The following is a 22,550-nucleotide window of genomic DNA, read 5'->3' on the forward strand; positions in this document are numbered from 1 at the left end:
GGCTCAGAATTAACGCATGAACCATTTTCTTCCTGGGAGATAACAATAAATAACTCTTGTCCTGTATTTCCTATCTCCAAAGTCTGGGACAGACGCAAGTCAGACACAGAGCTTTGCAGATTTTCAAAGTAAAAGTAACTTTAATGTTACTTATACCCTCATATCTCTATGGACATTATTAAAACTGAAGAGAGCTAGATTAAAATAGCAACTACAGGATTCTGCTGATGTCTGATGCAAGCGCTGCCATTGATTTCTCCTTCTATTGATTATTGGTATTGATTTGGTGGAATTCCTCAAGGGAATCCTCCCCCCTCGATAACGTAACCCTACGACATTCTCTTCATTCTTCGTGGGTCGATAGAGACCAGGGTTGTTAATATTTCCCAACCCAAGTTATGTCTGAAGCACTTCCGTTGTATCTGGTGAATAACTAAGCCTTGAGCTCGACCTTCTTCTGGAAAAATCTGTGTGGAAGACACGAGGGGAAGCAGCGGAACACAGTTGAAGCACACCTGGATGCCTCTCCGGAATACAGGAAGTAGTCTGAGCTGTTGTCGTTTACTACAGGTGAAAATAAACAAACAGTCTCTTGTAACAAATTACTTGCAAATTGCTATTTCTTATCAGCGGAAGGCTTTATACAGCCCCATCCCAGGGGTATGGAGAAAAACCTACAGAGAGAGAGAGAAAGAGGATGAGAGAAAAGAGAGAGAAAGAGAGCGCGAAAGGATGAGAGAGAGTAAAAGAGAGAGAGAATGAGAGAGCAGAGAGGGAGGCAAAAAAAAAAGAGCGAGCAAGCTTTGGAGTGATTTAGAGAAGCAAATCATCCTGAGCGGAGTGGAGCGCAGCAGATAAGGAAGGGGCAGGCAGCCTGCTCAGGATGAATTATTTATACTGGCTGACTGAACTGAACGTAGCATCACTGAGGAGAGAGCGGAGAGAGGTAGAAAGAGAGAGAGATAGATAGAGAGAGGGGGGGAGGAAGAGAACATAGCAAGAGAAAGAAGGATTAAAATAGATGATGGAAATTTCCCCCCAGCGTTGGTGAGTAGCGGGGGCTATCTGCAGGCTTTGTTTGGATAGTTCTCTGCCTGGTGTGGTTTCCTCCCTCCACTGCTACACTCCCTCCATCCTTTCCTCCACCACTTCCTTCTCCCTACACACCCCTCATCCTTCCTCCACTGCTGGCAGGAAGTAGAGGGTCACACAGACAGTGACTAACCCCTCGGAGCTTCACCCCATTTCCTGCTAGGGCATTGTGAACCGAAACAGGAGGGTGTGTACAAAGTGTGTGTACGCATGCATGCAAGTGTATAGCGTGTGTGTGTGTGTGTGTGTGCATCTTCCTGCTGGTCGATTACCGTCCAGTCCCACCCTCCCCATATCAACATGTCACACTCTGTCATCACTATGACTACGTCTCTTAAGTCAATGTCCGGCGGCATAATTGATGACTGTACACACATCAATACGAACACACAACCATCCCCCCACACACAAAACGCACAACTCTGCTGTCTCACCGCTGACCTAGTTTGGAAACAGCCCCCCCCCCACCCCCAGCACCACACACACACCTCACCTGTCATAGAGAGAACAGCTGTCCCCTACAGTTCTCCCTGCTTCTGGAGAATAGGTACTGCCCTGCTACAATACACCTACCTCGATAGCACCAGCTCAGTGAATACACTACAATAATGCCAGCTGTTCTCAGTACAGTATCTGTGTGCATGTACTGTGCATCACAGTGTAAAAACAAAGGCATGGTTGTGTGTGTGTGTGTGTTACCAGGCAGAATGTGTGTTTGGATGATTTAAACGTGTGTGGGCATTCATCTGTGCGTGAGTGTGGCCTGGGGTGGATTCCCAACGTGTTGAGAACCCCCCCCCCCTCCCCTTCAGCCCCCCCAGACTCAGAGACCCAGCTCTGCTCTCTAATGACTCTATAATAAAAGCCACATGGCCAATCACTCTCAGATGGCCCTGGTACCAACGCTGGCTCTGATGTCTGTACACGCACACTGACACACACACACACACACAGAGGGTCAGGGGTCACACACAGCACACAGGAATGCTGCCTGTCAGTCCTGGGTTGGCCTGGTTTAGGACCCAGAACAGGTCCGTCTCAGCATGAACATTACAATATCAAGTAACACACCAGCACATTACTTACCATCCTCTAGCCCTGTTCATGAGAAGGAAGTAACTTGTGTAGACACACTGAACCATCTCGGTCTCAACTTAATCCTGCACAATCCCTACGGCCACTTAAATGCCAGTTTTGTTTATTAACACATTTCAGTCTAATAAATCAATACAAACCAGAACAAAGCATGTGGGGTTCTGTCTGGGAAATCTAATCTGCACTGCTTGGAAGAGAGGAAAACCTGATTATGAAAGATAAAAAGCTGCAGAGACACATCGTTCTCCAATGACATCACAAAGGCTCAGCAGGCTCACCAGCCACATGTGAGACTCCTGGTCTACGTCACGTTCACAGTGTCAAGCCAATGCTCAACCAACACGGTGTGTAGCACGTGGACCATTCCAGTAGCTCGCAGGTCAAAAAGAGTCACCACTCTCCCTTCCTTCGTCCCTGTCTGCTACCAGCACCCATCGTGTGAATAACATGCTGCACTGAAGTAGCTGTACGTGTGTGTTGGGTGTGAGGGTTGTTGTTGGGGAGCTCAGAGAGGCAGACGCACCAGTGAGAGGGTTCCTCCCCAGAACCAGCACGTTGGGCAGAGGCATCATCACCAGCTGCTGGAGGCTCTCCTGGAGAGAAAACACACACACACTGTCAGTACATAATACAACACCTTACAATAGACAAAGAAAAAAACTACACAGGCTCAATTGGAATTCTGGTCCTTCAGTTTAATACATTATGCATTCAACAAGCACGTACAGAACATTTATCGACTCAGTATTTTTTTCAAACACAACTTTATACAGCCTTCCAGGCAAGCGGTTAAAGACTGTATTTCCTTTAAGTACAGAATATTTCATGGCATGTGGTGAATGGTTTCAGGGCTACAGTGTGATCTTCAAAGAAAAAGCACTCAGAAATGCCTCTGGAACAGACATGGTAACAGTATCAATCTGAATTACAATGAACAAGGCTATGGTCTCAAATGACAGCCTTAAGATGATGCCATGTTTTTTGTGTGTGCGTTCAAAGTGCTGGTGATTTAAGCGACTGTGGTCTTTGTCTAGTCCATTTAAACTTGTGTGTGCACTTTAACTGAAAGATGTCCAGGTGTCCGTCTTGCAACAATAATACTGTGGGTGCACACACGCACACACACACACGCTTAGTCCTCAAATAGCTAGTTTTGTGTCAATCGCTAGCACATGAACACACTCTCTCTCTATAGACGGTGTTATTCTGTCAAAGTTGTCACTGGACGACAAAGCCAGTGTGTGTGAGACAGAGAGTGTGTGTGTGTGCATGAACACACATGGTTGACACGTCTAATCTCCAGCAGACTGCTCGACTGCCCCGTCGCATTTGGACCGCTACCAAGCCGGTCCTGTGATAATGACCTAGCGGACCGTGTGTGTGGGGAGTGTAAGTGATGCCCGCTGGGCTGTGAGCCAAACAGCTCCAGACCATAATAACCATCGCGGTATTACAGTAGGCTCTCTGCAGGGTGATGACCCGGTCATCTGTGCTATTCTACACTCAACAGTAAACCACTCAAAGATCCTGGGTGCCTCTGTGTCTTGAGATCTTCTCTAACCCGAACTTGTAGCTCACGTCACAACAAAAACAAGTCAAATCTAAGCCAAGACAGCAGAAAAAGGCCTCGCAAACAACCACATGAGAATTCTGCAGCATGTCTGTCACAACATTTACCTCCACAGAGCCGCTGAGCGATAGAATGTAACTCGCATGCGCCAGAATTAAAGAGTTCTCAAGCAACACGGACATGTTGGGTAGGCATCTTCAATATTTCATGACTACCTTGGCAAACCCCAGTTTGCACTCGCATAACCCTCTTCACGTCTCTGCTGTTTCCTATGGAGTTTCTTGCTGATGCAGTGAGAAAGAATCTTAGGCTATAATTTAAAATGTTTTTTTGGGGAGAACCCCCCCTCTCCCTGGACCATCTGTCTGGTGGTACGTACAGTATTACCTCATATTTAAACACGTGACACAGCCCAACTATTAATGTGTTGTTTTTTTATGGGATATGCAGACAACAGATGCCACAACAACAAAATACTGTTGAGTCAGTGGTCCTTTATGTGAACTACCGTACATTCTGTTCAGTGCTTCTTTAGCCTTCTGGTATTGACATTTTACACAGAATGCTGGTTGTTGTAATGTATAGATCGTAAGCCTCTGAGCTAAGGGATAGGGTTTGGGGGATGGTAGGTTGGGGAGTTCATGGGGGAGGGGGGGGGGTAGATGTACAGTATAGCTCACATCTGGACTCGTACCCTTGTTGTTTCAGGGACAATTTAAAGCTCTGGGCCCCGACAACTTCTGTTTCACATGGATAGGCTTCAGCAGTTGGCTGTCACAGCACAACAGTCACTGACACGAAGGGGGAGGGGGGGGGGGGGGGGTCAAGGTCAACCGTTTCCAGGGTTACGCAAAGGAAAATTACCACGGTCGCTACGGTTTCCTGTCAGCGCAGATAGGAGCGGAGGCTCTAGTTCAGAAAAAGAGAATTATCTAGATGTGCGACAGAGCATCTGTGGTTACAGGAGTACTGGTGTACGTTACATGACAGTTCACTTAGACATTTTCATTCAAACTGATGTACAAATACTGCAGCATATAGTATTTATATGGTGTACGGGTGAGGGTCAGGGATCAGAAATAGAACAGAAGTAATATTAATATAGTTCAACACGAAAAGATGGATACATTCCATTGGTGTGTGTGGAGCAAACATAATGTGTCCTGATCTGTAGCCAGGCGAGCTCCTGGGGTCAGCCATGATCTCAGACCTCCTAGGAAGCTCTGGGCTGCTGAGTCAGAACAGACTGGAGACCACAGCAACTGTGACTGTTGGTTGCTAGACACGCACATACACACACACACCTGTCCCTGTGTAACCACTGCTGACACCCCTCCCCCTCCTCTTTGCTGACAAACACACCCCCCGCCCCCATTTCTAAAACACACCTGTCCCCCGGCAGGCATGTGTGTTTGAGCAGGACGAGAACCATGCACGCTCAGTCAGCACCACAGAAGCCCTTCCTGCCCCTGCCCACCCAGCCCCTGACTCCCCAGGTCCCTGCCCACCCACCTCCTGACTCCCCAGGTTAACCCTCCCTGCCCCTGCCCACCCACCTCCTGACTCCCCAGGTTAACCCTCCCTGCCCCTGCCCACCCACCTCCTGACTCCCCGGGTTAACCCTCCCTGCCCCTGCCCACCCACCTCCTGACTCCCCGGGTTAACCCTCCCTGCCCCTGCCCACCCACCTCCTGACTCCCCGGGTTAACCCACCCTGCCCCTGCCCACCCACCTCCTGACTCCCCGGGTTAACCCACCCTGCCCCTGCCCACCCACCTCCTGACTCCCCGGGTTAACCCACCCTGCCCCTGCCCACCCACCCCCTGACTCCCCAGCATAACCCTCTTACTCACTTAAAGTGGACAGTAGTGGTGATTTATTGGTCAGTCATCAACTAAAGCATAGAACATGATGCATGCTTGGTTCACCAACAAACAAACAACACCAACCAACTGTAAGAAAAACGAGGGAGCCTACCGATAGAGTATTTATGATGAAAACATTAGAGTTAGCACCATGTTAACAGCCAGAGTATTATATTAGAGGGAAAGGGTGTGGATGATTTAGGATTAGCCCCATGCTAACAGGGGCTCATGGCCTGTCTCTCATCCATAAATGCAGGTGCCTGCAGGGCAAGACTGCACAGGGGGAATGTCATGTGGACGTGCCGTTGAAGAGAAAACGCCTTCAAAATAAATCCATAGTGCTCTGGAGAACGCTCCTCTTTGAAATGGAACAACACACACTGTCCTCGTCAGAGAGTCCTGGAGGGGCTCTCAAAACAACATCCTGCACTGTATAACCTGGCAGAGGGGATGAGCTGCTCCTAACCCTGGGCATTAGCATTCAGGAGGAGAGAACGTCTCTGGTCTTAACAGGGTATCTTGCTGAGTGAGAAGAGAGGGAGATGGGGAAGAGAGAGGGAGAGGGGGAAGAGAGAGGGAGAGGGGTAAGAGAGAGGGAGAAGAGAGAGGGAGAGGGGGAAGAGAGAGGGAGAGGGGGAAGAGAGAGGGAGAGGGGGAAGAGAGAGGGAGAGGGGGAAGAGAGAGGGAGAAACAGAGAGAGAGAGGGATGGAGAGATTAAGATCGGATATGGAAGCAGTGTACGTTGCAGAGATGTGCCTTGATTTCTTTTCACTCCTTCTGACCCTCCTAGGACAGAGCCAGGTCTTGGGTGACTCAATTATTGATTGAGTCTTATATCGCTAGCCAAAGCAGGACTGGGTCAAGTTTCACTCAGACAGACAGAGGTCTATAAAGGAGGTGCTGAAGAGCTACTTCCCAGGGTGCCTCAGTAAGAGAGCTCAGGTATTTCCTTGCAGTGCTGTACACAAATACAGTTTACTCTGCTGCTGACAACACACTGTGCAGACACCCAATCCTCTGCAGGGACAGGGTATTCACTCTCCCTTTCTAATCGTTCACCTCCTCACCAAAATGGGGGACTATGGCTGAGGCTGGATGTGGTTGCTCACACAATAACCAGCTGTAAGTAGTGTGTGTGTGTGTGTAGTGGCGTTGCTGGTTTGGTTCTGAGGCTGCAGTGTTTTGGTTTCACAAGACCGGTGTCTGTTGAAGGAGCCCCCATTCCCCCTCCCCGACCAGGTTCCGCTGCCGGCAGAACTTAAACAGGGGGGCAATTGTACTGCAGTATGTGTGCTTAGAAAAAGAGAGATGGAGACAGAGAGAGAGAGAGAGAGATCCAGAGAAAGAGGGATAAAGAAAAAGAGAAACAAAGGAAGAATATACGAATTGGAAGGACAGAGACAGTGTGTGTTGAAGTATGTGCATGCATGTTTCAAGTGAGAGAGAGCGCGAGAGAGAGAGCGCGAGAGAGAGAGCGCAAGAGAGAGAGAGAGAGAGAGAGAGAGAGAGAGAGAGAGAGAGAGAGTGAATGTGTGTGATAATTAGAGAAAGGAAGTGTAAGTGGATGGGGGGGGGGGCGCTATGGTAGCTGGCTGAATCCTGAATCACACCCATTCTGCAGACTCGCAGCAGGTTGTCATAGCAACGGGTAGATGGGTTATTCTCCTCATCCTTGTGGATATTCAGTGAGTCTCACATGTACACACACATCCCCTCTCCTGGGTAGGGCACTGCGGACTTCCCCCCCTGCTGTCGAAATGTGCTGGGATTTGAAACAGTTGTAGAGAACGCTTAAACAGGACAGATAGAGGAGAAGACAGATGAGGAGAGGGGAAGGGAAAGGTGATGGGAGGGGAGAGAGGAGGAGAGGGAGAGAGGAGATGAAAGGAGAGAGGAGAACAAAGAGAGGAGAGAAGAAAAGGGAGAGAGGAAAGGAGACATAAGAGGAGGTGAGAGGGAAGAGAGGGGAGGGGAGAGAGAAGGACGAGAAGGGAGGCGAGGAGAGAGGAGAAGACAGGAGAGAGGAGAGAAGAGGAGAGGAAACAGCAGCTAATAACACAGGCAACAATAGGAAGTAGCTGCCCTACAGTCCGCTTCCTCTTTCTCTCTAAAACACCTGACACTTATTTATACACACACACACACACACACACGCGACAGATCTGCTGATAGTGTTAAATCAATGCCAGGGAAGACTCCCTTTTGTTAAGCAGAGAAAGACAAGGTTGAGCACAATGGGAAATCGTTATACTGAAGCCCAAACCAGCCCAGTTAACTTCGATTATACAGCTCTGCAGCACTGCAATGTCAGATAATTTAGTCCACCAGTTCCACACTGAATAAATATGATAAATTCTACAGCAAAATAAGCTTATAGGAAATGGGTACTTTAGACTAGCATGAAGCTCTGTTGGTATGAATGTCACAAGCGATTCCTGGCAACATCCATCCACTACCACCAACTGTCTCAGTTGGTAGCTAGGTAACCTGCTGTTCAAATGTCCCCTCTCCGGGAGTCGTTTAGGGTCAGTGGTGTCCATATATCCTGGGTAGCTGGTTCTAACAAGCAGCACGATGACCCAGCCAGATGGACACACAGCCGACCGACATGAGAAGGAGGAGAGAACGAGCCATTAGCCCTGTTCTCCCTTTGTTCTCTCGTTCTACCGGCTTGGTTGGAGTGGTTTTACTACGGGCCTGGGGCTAGGGAGGAGGGGGCTTCTCCTGCTGTCCATGCCCAGGTCCAGAGGCACATCTACTGGGCAGACCGGCCCTTACACCGCCCCCTCCCCTGGGGGATGGGGCTGGAACCTACCTGAGGTAAACCTGCACTTGCTAATCAATCACTGACAGATACACATCTGCTGTCAGCTACTACTTCACTAACGTCTATAATTCAGGTTGGATGCCACACACAGCCTCCCTAGGTCTTTCTTGGCCTGGCAAGGAAGTAAAGAAATGTCTCACTGTGTCATAAAGTAGGCGTCGGTCCATCCACGGAAGGCCAGAACACAAAACTAACGAGCTCTGGTGTTCCAAATCAGGTCACAGCAATAGATCACTTAGTCTTAAGTCACTGGCTTGTCTTATGGGAACAATCCTTTTATGTGGTCCTACTAAATGTAGCATTTATAAAAGGAATGCAGAGCATCTGTGTTCATTTGAGCAGGAGAACCCTGCAGCAGTCAGACAGGCCTCTACAGCAAACAGGAACATAATACTGTGTGTTCCTCACATACTCTGTACAGTAAACAATGCCACTAATTTGATACAATCTTTTGTTACAGTATATGTATTGACAGCAAGGGAGACCTCTGTCTGATGGTTGTTTACCAACTAGCTAGTGGCTAGCTAGCATCATCAACAGGACATTCAGCCAGACTAGCATGTGAGGCTGCTTAACAACATGCATTTAGCTTTCAGCTATAAGCACATGCCCTAATAAACTGATTAGCTCATGAACCTAAAAGACCATGGAAGTAAATAACTTGAGGATTGCAGTAGCTTCCCTTAAATGAAATGAATGTGGAGAAGAGGCCTAAAAAAAAAAAACTATTCAAAGAAATAAAAATAACTTTTGGCCTGAGGGAAAAGCTATAATAACAAGTAGCGCAAACACAGGCGTCCCTTCAAATATTTTCCATGACGGTGCCCAAGTTAAAACAACAACAACATAAAGCGCTGGCTGGGCTGTTAGCGTGCTAGCTATGTTAGCTTTGCTATCCCTCTTGGCCTGCTAACAGACTGTCTTTGTGTGCATCAACAAGGCAGGACAGACTTCCTTAGAACAGACATGAGCTCTAGACTACTCTGACTATAATGGGGCTACTGGGTGCCCTTTTAGTGGCAAGCCAAGAGTCTTTTTATTATTGTATATTTTTATCGAAGTAAAATGTTTTCTTTTTTTTAAGTAACTCTAAATAATTGATGATGACACGGGTAGAACTTGTCAGGAACATCAGAAAATAGAAGGTTACAGCATGTTAACAGCCCCTTTAAATCTCGAACTTGGGGGATTATTGGGTTTCTGGGTGACAGCAGAGAGGATGTGGGCTGTGACAGCCAAACCCCTCTCTTCTTTAACGGCCTAGTCCCTAAGAAGTCACATGACCCTGAGGATCTGGGGAGCAGAGCATGAGAGAGAGAGAGAGCGCGAGGGAGGGAGACACAGAGAGATGTGAAAGGACTCCTCTGTTTCCCCTCCACATAGTGAAAACACCACTAGCCCTAAAACCACAACCTTAACACCACCCCACCCAAAAGCACAGCAGTGTTAGGGTGACCTAAGCAACTGGTCCCCTCTTTAGACTCGGGATTTACAGTAGAACAGAGTAACCTCTCACACTGCATGGCTTCACAACACCAGCAAATCTCTTTTTAAGACTCCACTGCATTTATCGTTTGAACAGAAGTGTGTCTAGACATTCTTACGCTACAGACAAGTGCTAAAGCAGAGACTTTGAAACTAGCATATGCGTGCCTAGCTCATGAGAGCTGACACTGTCTAATGAAAACCATTATTATGGAAATACTAAATCTAGGCCAGTCCAGCACTTTTAACAACCTCTCAAAGTCATTCTCACCACAATGCGTTGGAGGCTCCGGTGTATTAAAAGGATAGGATAGAGGGAAGGAGATAAGGAGAGGAGAGTCCCAGAGGAGGCCGGAGTCGTTGTCTGACGCCTGCCTGCTGCAGGGTTAATTAGTAAGTTAACTGAGCTGAACCCCAGAAGCCTGTGTGCTGACTCAGCCAGAAGTGTAACTCAATAACACTCTTCCTCCTGAAGAGCCCACATTCACTAGAGCACTGCAGCAGCTCTGTGGACAAAGAGAAACCAATCTATGAAACACCATATCTGCCTTGCACCGACATGATTCTGATAATGGATTTGCCAGTACTAGCCCATGGTATAGGTGGTCACACAAAAAAGTAGTCCTTGCTCTGTTAACTCCATTACCTACACCCCCCTCCACCACCACCTCCAAAAAAGGCCTGGAGAGAATGTATTCCATTTCCATATAAACTTCTAAAACCAAAAATGTATTACGGCTTAAAGCAAGGACAGGAAAACTGGAACCACAAGAGAGAGAAAATCAAAGAGTTTACAAAAAATCTAAGAGATCGTTCAATGTGTGTTCAATAATGGCCTTGAGCAGACCTCTTTACAGACAGGCTGTGGGTGACAGAACAAACAAGAGCTAAAGAGAAACAGAAAATAGGGGAGAGAGAGTGAGACAGACAGACAGACAGACAGCACTGTCTGGTGTCTTCACACAAAGCCAAGTCATGGATGTTTTACAACCAGCAGGCTGAACCTTACCCAGGTCAGAGGATATAACTAGCCTGATTTGGAGACTGAGGTTAAGGGTAGGCCATCTTACCATGGGGTGATTGAAAGAAGGCTACAGTACCAACCCCATAGGAAGACCCAAAGCACACCAACATTAACATTAAGTGACATTTGACATGAGGCTTTTTCATGAAATTCTGTTGGTTGAATATTGCCAAAATATTGTTGAATATTGCCCTTTTGAGCAGATTTGTCTCCTTCCCTTTTCTCCCTCTCCCAGAAGAGCTATCTAAGGCCTGGATGTCTGGTCCACTGACCCACTTCTGACCCAGTGTAATCTGAGGGAAGGTCTTTACTCTCTGCTTTTCAACACAAGATCTCACTTTGGTAAGACTTTGAGCCATCTTGTTTTGGTACAATTATCAATGCTCGTCAAGGCTAATCAGTTAAATACCTCATCACTGATGAACTACCCCACTGTAAAGCTTAACACTACAATATACAGAAGTGCAACAACGTGAAGAGTAGGGAGGAAATTAGGAAGTTCTGATGTCATCATTTAGTTAAGTGCATTTGTTATTCACACAACAAAACAAAATCCCTCATCAACATTCAATGAATGTGAATAGGGTCATCAACCCATCAAACTAATAACTGCTCCGCTCACATAAACAAGCACACTTACATGTACTCCTCCAACTGGCACCACAACTCTGGGAACAATATCCATCATCCCAGCACCATGGTGAGGGAATCAAGTCTGCAGTGAGCAGAGTGGTAGGTAGTGGTTGGTAGAATCCCTGAATGACTGTTGAGAGACCGAACACAGAGTCTGGAGGAACAGCGGGGATGCGCTGGCAGACTTAATGGCCGCTGACTAATATATTAACCGTGAGGTCAACCTGAAGACAAGGGACGGCCAACGGAGATTGATGGCGACCACAGGAACAGCTCCTCCTTTGTGTTGGTGAGCCTTGTCTTTAACTCGACCACAGATAGCTGATGGTCTTAGTTAACCCTACTGGCCACTGTTTAACCTAGGGTCTTAGATCTAAATTGGCTCAGGAACAGATTACTTCAAAAGCCATTTGGTGAGAAGCGGGGAGGGGGGGGGGGCAGAGGGGGACTCACTCAGAGCTCATGACATAATGGCCAGTTGATAAGTCTCAAGTTTTATCAGGATGTTTGAGGTGCTGTTTGATGAGATGTCCACAGCCAAGTTAACTGAGATTAAATCAGTTTAGTTGACCAGGCGTTTAATGGCCTGGGGCAGGAGGACATCCCTCTCAACGATTATGGTTAGCGAACGCGTTATGAAGGATTGGCAATGAATGGCACCACCAGAAGTGCCAGGTCTTCCATCCAAATACTTTATATATCAATGACATTTCACTAACAAAAATTAAAGTAAAAAAAAACAAAACTATTTTTTTGTGTTATTCCAGATTATTTTGAGACCCTTCTAGCCTTATGTTGTTTTAATGAGTTTACTCATCGTTTTGTGCAAGATAAGTTTTTACCCTCTGACCGGATGAGTTTGGGAAACGCCTCCTCTCCTCCACTCCACCCATCCTCAAACATGGCCCCTTCTCCAAGCCAACCCTCCTCAGCTCTCACATTCCTCCAGCTACCTAGCAGCATGCTGCATCATGCTCACTTCCTCATTATCCTTCTACAATCACAGACACCCCCTGACCACCAATCAGATGTCCCGGCTCTCAGCTCCGCCCCCGTGAGGAACAGTCACATCATGGCTGAAATTGTTATCATCCACAGTGCGTGTGTGTGTGTGTATGTATGTTGTGAGTACGTTTGTCGTGTATTAACTCCAGAGGAGCAATGTTCTATATTGCATTTGTAGTGTTTTGTAGTCACTTTGTAGTCACTCAACCAGATCTCATCAGAACCACTCTCCCTGCATAATTTTCTCACACGGACAATCAGATTAATAGGAAGTCTATGATTACTTCCGCTGAATGCAGATCATTAATCAGATAATGAACCATACTCAGTGATGAGTATCAGTATATATACTCAGTGACTCAGCCACATGTTTTTACCGGGCCTGACATTAGTAAAGATTTGCATCAGCTCAGCAGCAGAGATAAGACCACTTCTAACTAGTTCCAGATCTAAACCAAGGCCCCATCAGAGCCAGGGAAACCACTATATCGAAGTACAAGGCCATAAAGTCCCCATTTTGTGCGCACGTAACTGAATATAAAACGCCCGAGCAATATGGTGATAGACCGTCTTTGGGGTTTACTGGAAGAAGTTAAACTGGTATGAAAGGTTTATGTTCGTTTTAACGCGTATCTCCCAGTATGAAGGCTAGAGCAGTCTCAGACCTTGGGTGGGGAGGATGCGTGAGACAGAGAGCCACATCACAGGCTGGGAGCCTCCGCTCCAAACATGTCTGCCGTTTCTACAGGCAGCTCCAGCCGTTTACACAGGCCTCCCTGACATCTGGTTGGAGGTCACTAACCCACATCACACACACACACACACGTCTTCAAACATCACACTGTTTATACGGGCCCGTTTCATTGTGTGTGTGTTCGTATGTCCACATGTGTGTGAATGTGTTTATAGGATAGTTTCAACTTGACTTATGTGTATGCTAGAATGTGTGAGGACTGAGGAACAACCGTTTCCCAGAAAATCTTCATTTACTAAGCTATGTGTAAAAAAACGCCATTGATTCCAGACTGCTGCAAGAGCGTTACTAAACTAGCACAATAAACCTCCAACTGCCATGTCCTCAGTATCATTCTTCCAAACCCCCTCAAACGCTGCAGACTCCTCCATCTTGAAGCTCTGCTCACTCACCTGGTAGTAGGACTTGATCTGCTTAATCAGGATGGAGAGGTTCTGTATGCGCAGAGTAGAGTCATTGTTCACCTTCTTGTTGGTCCTCTGGACTGTGGCTTTCGGGTTTCTGAGGAGAGAACGTATTAATTTAGCAGACGCTTCATCCGTGTCGACTACAGGGGGGATTTAAACCTGCGACGTCTTGATCTGTCGAGTGCCCTAACTACTAAGCTATCCCCCTGTCCATAATTACAGTAATTTGCTGACAGACAGAGCTGAGGTCAAAGGTGAGGGCTCTCACACACAAAGCAGGGGGAGGGTCATGTGTGTTACCGGGCGGAATGTGTGTGTTTGTGTGATACACCCTACCCAATTGAGACAAAACACAGATTAGTTTTGGTACTCGACCGCGAACAAACACAAACTGGAGAACGTACAGGGCAACAGAGTGAGAGAAACGTGTTTGGCGACAACATGCGAGTCGGTGAAGGCCGTGCGTTAGCAGCAGAGTGGGAATGTCCGAGGGTTTGAACACGGACAGTTCATGATCGTGTTGAGGACCTCTGGCCTGTACTTAAAAAGACAGACAGGCCAAGAGTCCAAGCAAGAGATGAACAGAGAGTGGTGGGAGAGGGGAGAGTGGGACCCCAAAAGTCAACCATGTTTGTAATCAGGTCATCCGGTAAACAATATAATAACAGACTTTTCTTGCCCCATTTCTCATTTCTTGTCCTCGTTTGTGCATGTGTTTGTTGTTAAGAGACGCTGTTCTACTTCAGTCAAGGAGAGCTATTCTATTGAGATGTTTGCCTCTTCCCTGAGGGCAGGGAGAAAGAGTGCTCGTGATTCACTTATCACAAATGTCAACCTGCGTTAGAGGGGGCTCGCACAAGCACGCAATTTACATACAATACATCTCTGGAGTGTAGAGTTAATGATATATCTTTGTAGTGTATGCTTACATAGCCCAGATTAGAGATAGACGGGCCTGTTCTTCCCTTTTCCCTCAGTGTATGATGAATGCTTGGTATACTTCAGTTTGTACATCACAAAATCAATAGGTGTCAAGAGTCTTTCATTCACTAATCATTTAACCACACTGCTCTGAGAGAAGCATGGATCGGGTGTTAATATCTCATCGGTCAGTTCTTCATTGAGAAGCTGCCAGACTGACCTTTTCCAGTAAATTCCTTAAAAATAAAGACTAAGAACATCTACCTCGGATGCAGCTAGAGGATATGACCTAGTCCTAGTCCATGCCCATGTGTACATGGTTGACCCACTTTCCTCTATAGCCCCCTACAGCCCCCCGCCCAGCCTCCCCACATGCATCAGCCCAGACAGCAATGCTTCTAGGAAGACCCCCACAGCAGGATGGGGCTCATCTCTAATTCAGCACTCGTGAGTTTATCCAGTGGCTGGATTAAAAATCCATCGAACATTGCCTGTTGATACACCATGAGGTGAACACTTAAGTGGAAGGTTCACCCTATGGTGAAGGGCTTGACTGTCCAGATGGTTGTACAGTAGTCTCTGGGTACTCTCCCTCTGACCTCATTCTGCTTGAGGACCATCTGATGGGGTCTTCAAGAGGCCATGATGAACCTCTCAGCACCCAGAAACCTAGAAGCTCTTCTGATAACACTCAGAAGAAGCTGTGAATCCAGCGTGATGTATAGCCTTTCTTTTGAACCTAAATACTGAGGTCCTTCAATCATCATGGCAAAGCCTAGTAAACAAGGTTGTATGTGTGTGTCTGTGTGCGTGCATGCGTGTAGCATGTAATATGTAGCATGTGCGTGCAGCCATGCGTGTCTACAAGTCTGCATCTGCGAGGTCCACGGAAATCCTTCAGCGGTGGTGTCTGAAACAAACACCGCCTTGTGTTGATGGATAAGATTTCAGCTGAGCCTTGACACAATTTCCACCCTTTCCTCGTGTTCTAGAAAGTTCCACACTCTCTCCCTCCACTACAGAGAGGGATGAAATGCTGCTCTAATTAGCAACCATCAACACCACACACTCAATAAAAGGCGTTGCCAAGCAACGGGGAGAATAGAATAAAACAGCTAGTTGTTCTCACCAAAATCCCCTTGTTTCATTCATATGTGACTGATAACAAGGCTACACAGCACTGTCTATGGTTAATTAGGATCTTCAGTGAGCTACACATTTAGCATATTTAAAAACACAAATATTCATGATTTCGAACGAGACAACTACCTCCTGCCTTCTCATCTGAAGTGAGGCAGCTAAGCTACACAGTGAATGTCTTAATAGGCCTTTTGATCAGTTCTTCCTCAGCTCTCTGCCTTGCTCTCTGTCTCACAGACACGCGTACACACACACATCCCCTCAGTATTGCTAATCCGAAGGACAGTGTTCTCTTTAGCAGCAGTCTGAATGGCCCGCCATCATGTGACCCCCTCTTCCGAGGCCCTCTCCAGCGTCCTGGTGGGGGGTCGTATTTAACCCCTTAATTAAATACCACAGAGGGGGCTGTAATCCTGTCAGGGCGAGCAGTAGCTCCACACACACACACACATTTCTATACACACACACACACACACACACACACGTGTCCAGAAACACGGCCAACAACAGGATATCATCGCAGTTCATCTGGTATCATTCACTCGGTCATACAGACACATGCATGCACGTGCATGCACGTACACGCACACACACAATCATCACCATCATCATTAGCCCCCCTGCGCCCTGTAGCACGCTCATGAAAATCCTTTTGTGCGGCGAGACAAAACCCAAATACTGTACTGGCCGATGGTCCCGCTGATAAATAGGCTGTAAGAAGACCAGGAGTCAATAGTCAATGCATAGCCCAGCGGAGCCTGGGGCTGCCTCCTGCCATGGCTGGTATGGGGACTAACCTACATCTGACAGCCTGAGTTACAGTCACCCTGGGCAGCCAGGGAGCATGGCAGAGGAGGGCTGCCAGGGAGCAGAGCGGAGCACAGCAGAGGAGGGCCGAGGAGAGGAGGGCAGAGGAGAGCAGGGCAGAGGACAGGAGGGCAGAGGACAGGAGGGCAGAGGAGAGGAGAGGAGGGCAGAGGAGAGCAGGGCAGAGGACAGGAGGGCAGAGGAGAGGAGGGCAGAGGAGAGGAAGGCAGAGGAGAGCAGAGGAGAGGAGGGCAGAGGAGAGGAGGGCAGAGGAGAGGAGGGCAGAGGAGAGGAGGGCAGAGGAGAGGAGGGCAGAGGAGAGAGGAGGGCAGAGGAGAGCAGGGCAGAGGAGGGCAGGACAGAACAGGGTAGAGGAAGGCAGGGGTCGGCTGGCCAGCAGATGCAGGGGCTAGAGCACGAGAGCCACGCTGTCCAAACACCACAGGGGGTGCAGTGTGTGTATGTGTGTGTGAGAGAGAGGCAGGAAGAGAGATCTAGCTAGTCACCAGAGAGGCGTGTGGGGATGATGACACAGTCTCCCTGTGGTGGGTGGTAAAGGCTGACGGTTCACAGCTATGCAGGATGACATCATGCGTCATCCCTCTATGTCACAAACCCACAAAGACCACTGCCTTTGTTGTTGTTTAATGACTGAGCTTGTGATAGTCAGACACTAGTGAACATTTGCAGGAAAACATTCTCTCGCAGTCACACATGGTCATTAGCTAAGTTCTGTCTGATTTCCCAGTCTTGTGCCCTAATGGTTTTCCCCTCCTTGTCTCTGTGCTGTCAGCGTGCTCAAGGCCTGCTAGCCTACCCCTGGAGGCTCAGCTCTGCTGCCTCGTTAAAGCTGTGTCCTCTCAAGGTCACGCCAGCTGTTTCCTGCATGTCTGTCTGCCTGTCTGCCTGTCTCACAAGGCCTCTCACATCATCAAAACATCCTGCTGTTACCCTCCGCAGGTATGGCAGACAGAGAGAAAGGGATCGGGGCGAGGGGGAAGAGCAGAAGGGGGAGGTGGTTAACCTGTCTGGGGGGGAAACAGCCACAGGGACAGTATTTGGCTTGTAGCTTCCTCGATATGACAGCATCTCTGACTTCTGTGTCCGTCTGTCTGCTTGCCCCAGACAGACAGACAGCCAGCCAGCCTGTAGCCTGTCCCCTGGGTCTCTGATGTTGGGAGTGCATGGCCCGCTAGCGTAACAGAGGCAGCCTGAGCAGATCCACAGCAGCCCTGCAGGCAGCAGGAATCCTAGCTATGCCTCCTCCTCTAACCAGCACAGGACCAGGAACAAAAGCTAGAGGCCTGCTGCTTAGTGAACACATCAGGCGTGGGGGGGGGGGGGGGGGGGGGACACAGACAGAACTACTGCAGCGGACAGAGAGAGAGAGACGCGGAAAGGGAGAAAGACACAGAGAGAGGGAGAGAGAGCGAGAGAGAGAGGGAGAGAGAGAGTGTGAGAGAGAGAGAGAGAGAGAGCATGCTGTGACTGGTCCTGTTCTATGGGGAATGGTTTTAGCTAAACCAGTCTTTCCAATCCCCCATTTTTCGGGCTGAAAGGCACAGTTGGGTGTGAATGTGGGCCCGCAGGAAGGTTTCAATCCAATCTGGATTAAGTTAATTAAACCGTTGTCCTTCAACAGATATCTTATCTGCCGCTGAGCTGCTCCACTGCTGTGTTAAGTGGTCATGTCAGGGTGGAGAGGAGTGGGCTGTGTGTGTGTTTATGTGTGTGTGGTGGCGAGTTGGCTGTGCTGTCGACCTAAAGAGGTGTTGGCAGAAGAGAGTATGAGAGGCACTAGATCCCCACAGCTGCCAAGCTTCAGGTGGTGTGTGTGTGTGTGTGTGTGTGTGTTGTGGACAATGAGGTGACTGATGTCAAGGACATTAATGGGCATGAATTACAGAGAACAGCAAATAAATGGGACCTAATGTTCATTAACAGTAGCCCTAAAACATAAGGCCACCTCACCTTATTTTACATTGCATCATAAAAACCATAATCAAATATGGAACTTGAAAAAAAGATCCATTCACTATTGTTACTGTTCGTTTGTGAGAAGTACTCTAATCTACAGAGAACATCTGTCCCCTGTATGAGACCTGTTTCACTTCCCTGTGCTCTGAGCTGCACCTAAACAAACCAGTACAACACTACCACCTCTACAGTGACGCTCTCAACAACCCTACTGGGTCCAACACCTATACTAGCTGAGATATCGGAGCAGTGTTTTATTGTCTTTTACAGGTGCAATGGGACCGATTTAATAAACCTGCCAGTCCAGTTCAATATTTCAAAGACCACCAATTTGATTCAGTACCGCAGTGAAGGGTGGTCTTACTCACAGGAAGTAACTGAGGGGGGCAAAGTAATTGGTTGGGACATTCTAAAGAGCATTCTAATTGGCTAGACAATTGGCAGACTGAAAATGTAATTGGCTGGGCAGTTGTCACTGTGAGGCAGCCAGTAGTGTGAGCCATCTGTGCCTGCAGAGCCAACCGTTGGGTCAGATAATCTTGGAGGGCCTCTTCGTTTTCTGGTCAACTTTGTGAAGCTTGGGAGTTGCGTCAAACAGACAGTCGACAGTGCCGTTCATCACAGTGGATGATGAGAATCAAATTGGGTACTGTGTATGATTCTAAAAAGGCACAGTATGACGAATCTAAGCAGCCATCCGTCTTTGTAATGGACTGGCCAAATCTAATGACCCTGCTGTGGAGGGGGGAGGGGAGACGATGGCGAATCGATCACCGCCAAGTCAATACCAAGTACCAAACACAACACCCCCACAGAACTACTGCACTTGTAGATAGTTTCCACAAACAGACTGAGGCAGAAGAGATTTTGAAAATAGGATAATGAGGATGGCAGACTACTTGGCTGTTGATCATTACAGTACAAGGTTAAAACTGTCCCTCCTTCATCGGATGTTTCAGCCCCTCAGGACTTGGTTAGATACATGAGCAGGCCTTGCCTGTTGAACGAGTACAGACGGTATTAGATCAACCAAATTAAACCTATTACATGGTTAACATTAAGTTAATCACTCTCAAAACAAGTTTCTGGCACAGGTCAACTGAATCTAGAAACCATAACCAGGTTAGAGCAGAGACTACATGGAATTGACCATGAGCACCAACTAACTCAATAAGAGTACGGTATGCAAAAAACAAACATAGCTTGAATGATTATGGTGCATAAAACATAGTGTATGTTTACCAGTTAAATGGTACTGTGCAGTGAGTGGGTTTGCAACAGAGCACTGCTCAGAGGACCATGTGTTATGGGCTGATGTGATAGAACTAACAACGTTTATGATTCTTTTTGTCTTACTGGGGAGGGCTGGGTGCTCAGTGCTACATTGTAAGGTGAGAGTTGTTTACTTGAACATGCAGCCTTCATAAACCAAGAGACTTGAGACAAAGAGCAGCTTGACTACAGCATCTGACAATGTGCCTTCTGTGTGGGAGTCTTGCTGGGCAGACAAGTGCCAGCAGCTGCCCCCCCCCCACACACACACACACACACACACACACGCACACACACACACACACATCCTGCCAGGCAGTCAGAACTAAACCTCATTAAAACATGAGTCAGGCTGGCTTACAAGATCCATAAAGAAAATCCCATCAGCTCATTCATTCACGTCTAATATGCTGTTACTATACTGTTTATCACACTTTGCTTCGATCAAAACGAAGTTCATCTGGTCATTGGCAAACATTGGTGAGCAGACCACAGGCACACTGAGTGAGGTTAGCTTGACGCTACCAGGAAATGTTGAGATAATTAAAACTGAGGCTTAAGACCTATTAATTGAATTACACGGAGTGATGTCAGATCTGTTATGTGCCATAGAGTGCTGGATGACATAGGAAAGACACTAATCAGAAATCAATTATCTGGTTTTGATTATACCGAAACATGCATCCATTACAACCTCAAAATACTAAGAACACATAGCCTACGGACCCAATCAAGTCAGTTCTTTAGGTTGTCTAGAGCAGTGGTTCCCAATCCTGGTCCTCAGGGCACCCCTGTCCTGCATGTTTTAAATGTTTCCCTGCTCCAACACACCTGATTCAAATGAATGATCATAAGCAGGCTTCTGCAGAGCTGGATAACGACCCATTCATTTGAATCAGGTGTGTTGGAGCAGGGAAACATCTAAAACATACAGGACAGTGGGCCCTGAGGACCAGGGTTGGGAACCACTGGTCTAGAGGCCTGCAGAGACAGTAGTCACGGAGAGACTGGAGAGGGAGGGAGATTGATTTCACACTTTTAGAAAGAGGGTTCCTCAGAGTCGCACCAACAGCAGTGAAAGAGCAAGGAGTGTGCACTGCACAGGGGCGGAGAGTCTTCCAGTAGGCTGCAGATGACACTTCACATTCAGACATTTTCTGTGACTGACCGCTCAACTGGAAGATGAGCTGCTGGCGACTCCAGCCACAGATGAATGCAAACCTCCAGCTACAGTAGGAGAGGTAGAGGAGGCTGCATCCAACCTGGTTGGGGCCTCAACATCAAATAAATAAAGACTCGATATTACTGTCTGGACGTGCTGACGTTTTCTAATCGCCTAAGGGGACTATCGGGGCTGCCTTTCACTTCAACTGTAAATGGATGGCATTGATGTAATGAGTTTGTGTGTGTATACGTCTGACAATGGAATGGGATTTCTGGGTTAGGACGTCGTCTTGGAAACAAGAATTGAAAAGGTCAAACTACTTACATCTCTAACATTATCTGGTTTAAATAGATCCCGTCCACTAATTCAACGTATTCCGAGAGTTTGGTGCCATCGTGGACAGACTGCTGTCCGACAGTCTTGACCTGTAAAAAGGGAAATACACATCAAAAGGGCTCTGAATAGAAAATCACTTTTCAGCGATCGGTCGTTAATTAGGTGGCGCAAAATGCCTCAGAATGCTTAATTAGGGTGGGCTTACCCAGGACACCAGCGGCGTGAGCATAAATTGCTCCAACAGAGGCGTAAAAACCTCGTTTTCCATATCCGCGGAGACAGCAGCTACAATCTCAGAGAATATGAATAAAAGCCGTCCCCTACTCGGAGAATTTCCAGCGTCTCCTTTCCCCAGTGAGCACGACCCTAATTTAAACGAACGTCGCTCATGTGGTTGATTTAATCAAACAGGCACTCATTTTGTCCAAAAGAGTAAATATATGTCCATTGATATACGTCCACTCTCGCTGAAAAATAAATCCACAAACGCCGCGTAGATCAGCTTCACTCGATTGAGATGCTTCGGTACCCTCCTTTAAGAGGACAAGGCATGCATTACATTTTTTGAAAAAGCCTTGGACTGTCCCCCCCGTTACCGATACGTCCGTATGGGCACCCTTGACCTACTACAACTAAAGAGGTAAATGAAGATAGCCTACATTGAACGTACAGGTAGGTTACCCTATGCTTAAAAGAAAAACGCCCAATGTACAGTAAAACCAAACGTTAAGGTTCGACCACAGAGGAATCTGAACAGGATTCCTTCTGAACGTCTACATAGAATATCCTTCAAGACAGACAAATCCCATTACGCTCCTTTCATTGTTGATAATCGATTTTGTTCACGCAAAACGAAGAATTATTCTCCTTATTATATGTGGCAGCGAATCCGCCTTTCAGTCACTTTTCTCTGTGTTCCAGCCAAGTGAGTAACGGCTGCATATTAAGCTACTGATTGAGTGAGTTCAGTACAGAGATGAGCGAAAGACGGCGAAGCACCGCCTCTCTCTACTTGCCCCTGAGACCCGCTCTTTCTCCCAGCGTCTTCTTCCGCCAAAATCAACTGCGCTCGGGGTTGAAACTGAGTGAGAAAATAGGGCGACACTCGTAGTCTTTCTATAGTGTGAATAATCAACACATCTTTTCACACCTACAAATCTAGACATTAATTATC

The 22,550-nt window shown here is 47.4% G+C and overlaps 1 protein-coding gene across 8 annotated transcripts in view; it reads right to left on the minus strand.

The window, feature by feature from the left end:
- The window catches only part of ccdc88ab (coiled-coil domain containing 88Ab), a 50,680-nt gene extending 28,332 nt beyond the window's left edge, over window positions 1-22,348 (minus strand). For 6 of the 8 annotated variants that reach the window (XR_009930654.1, XM_062464185.1, XM_062464183.1 and 3 more), the window contains exons 1-4: window positions 21,582-22,348; window positions 21,365-21,465; window positions 13,744-13,852; window positions 2,711-2,780 (exon numbers count right to left, since the gene is read on the minus strand). Coding sequence is in view for 7 of the 8 variants with exons in the window: in XM_062464185.1 (XP_062320169.1) it covers window positions 2,711-2,780; window positions 13,744-13,852; window positions 21,365-21,465; window positions 21,582-21,644 (343 nt within the window). In the remaining variant the exon portion in view is untranslated. The remainder of the gene's footprint in view (window positions 1-2,710; window positions 2,781-13,743; window positions 13,853-21,364; window positions 21,466-21,581) is intronic. The other 2 variants (XM_062464187.1, XM_062464186.1) reach the window with 1 other exon arrangement.
- Between the last annotated feature and the right edge of the window lie 202 nt (window positions 22,349-22,550).

Source organism: Osmerus eperlanus, chromosome 6 (genome assembly GCF_963692335.1).
Source record: "Osmerus eperlanus chromosome 6, fOsmEpe2.1, whole genome shotgun sequence".
NCBI lineage: Eukaryota > Metazoa > Chordata > Actinopteri > Osmeriformes > Osmeridae > Osmerus > Osmerus eperlanus.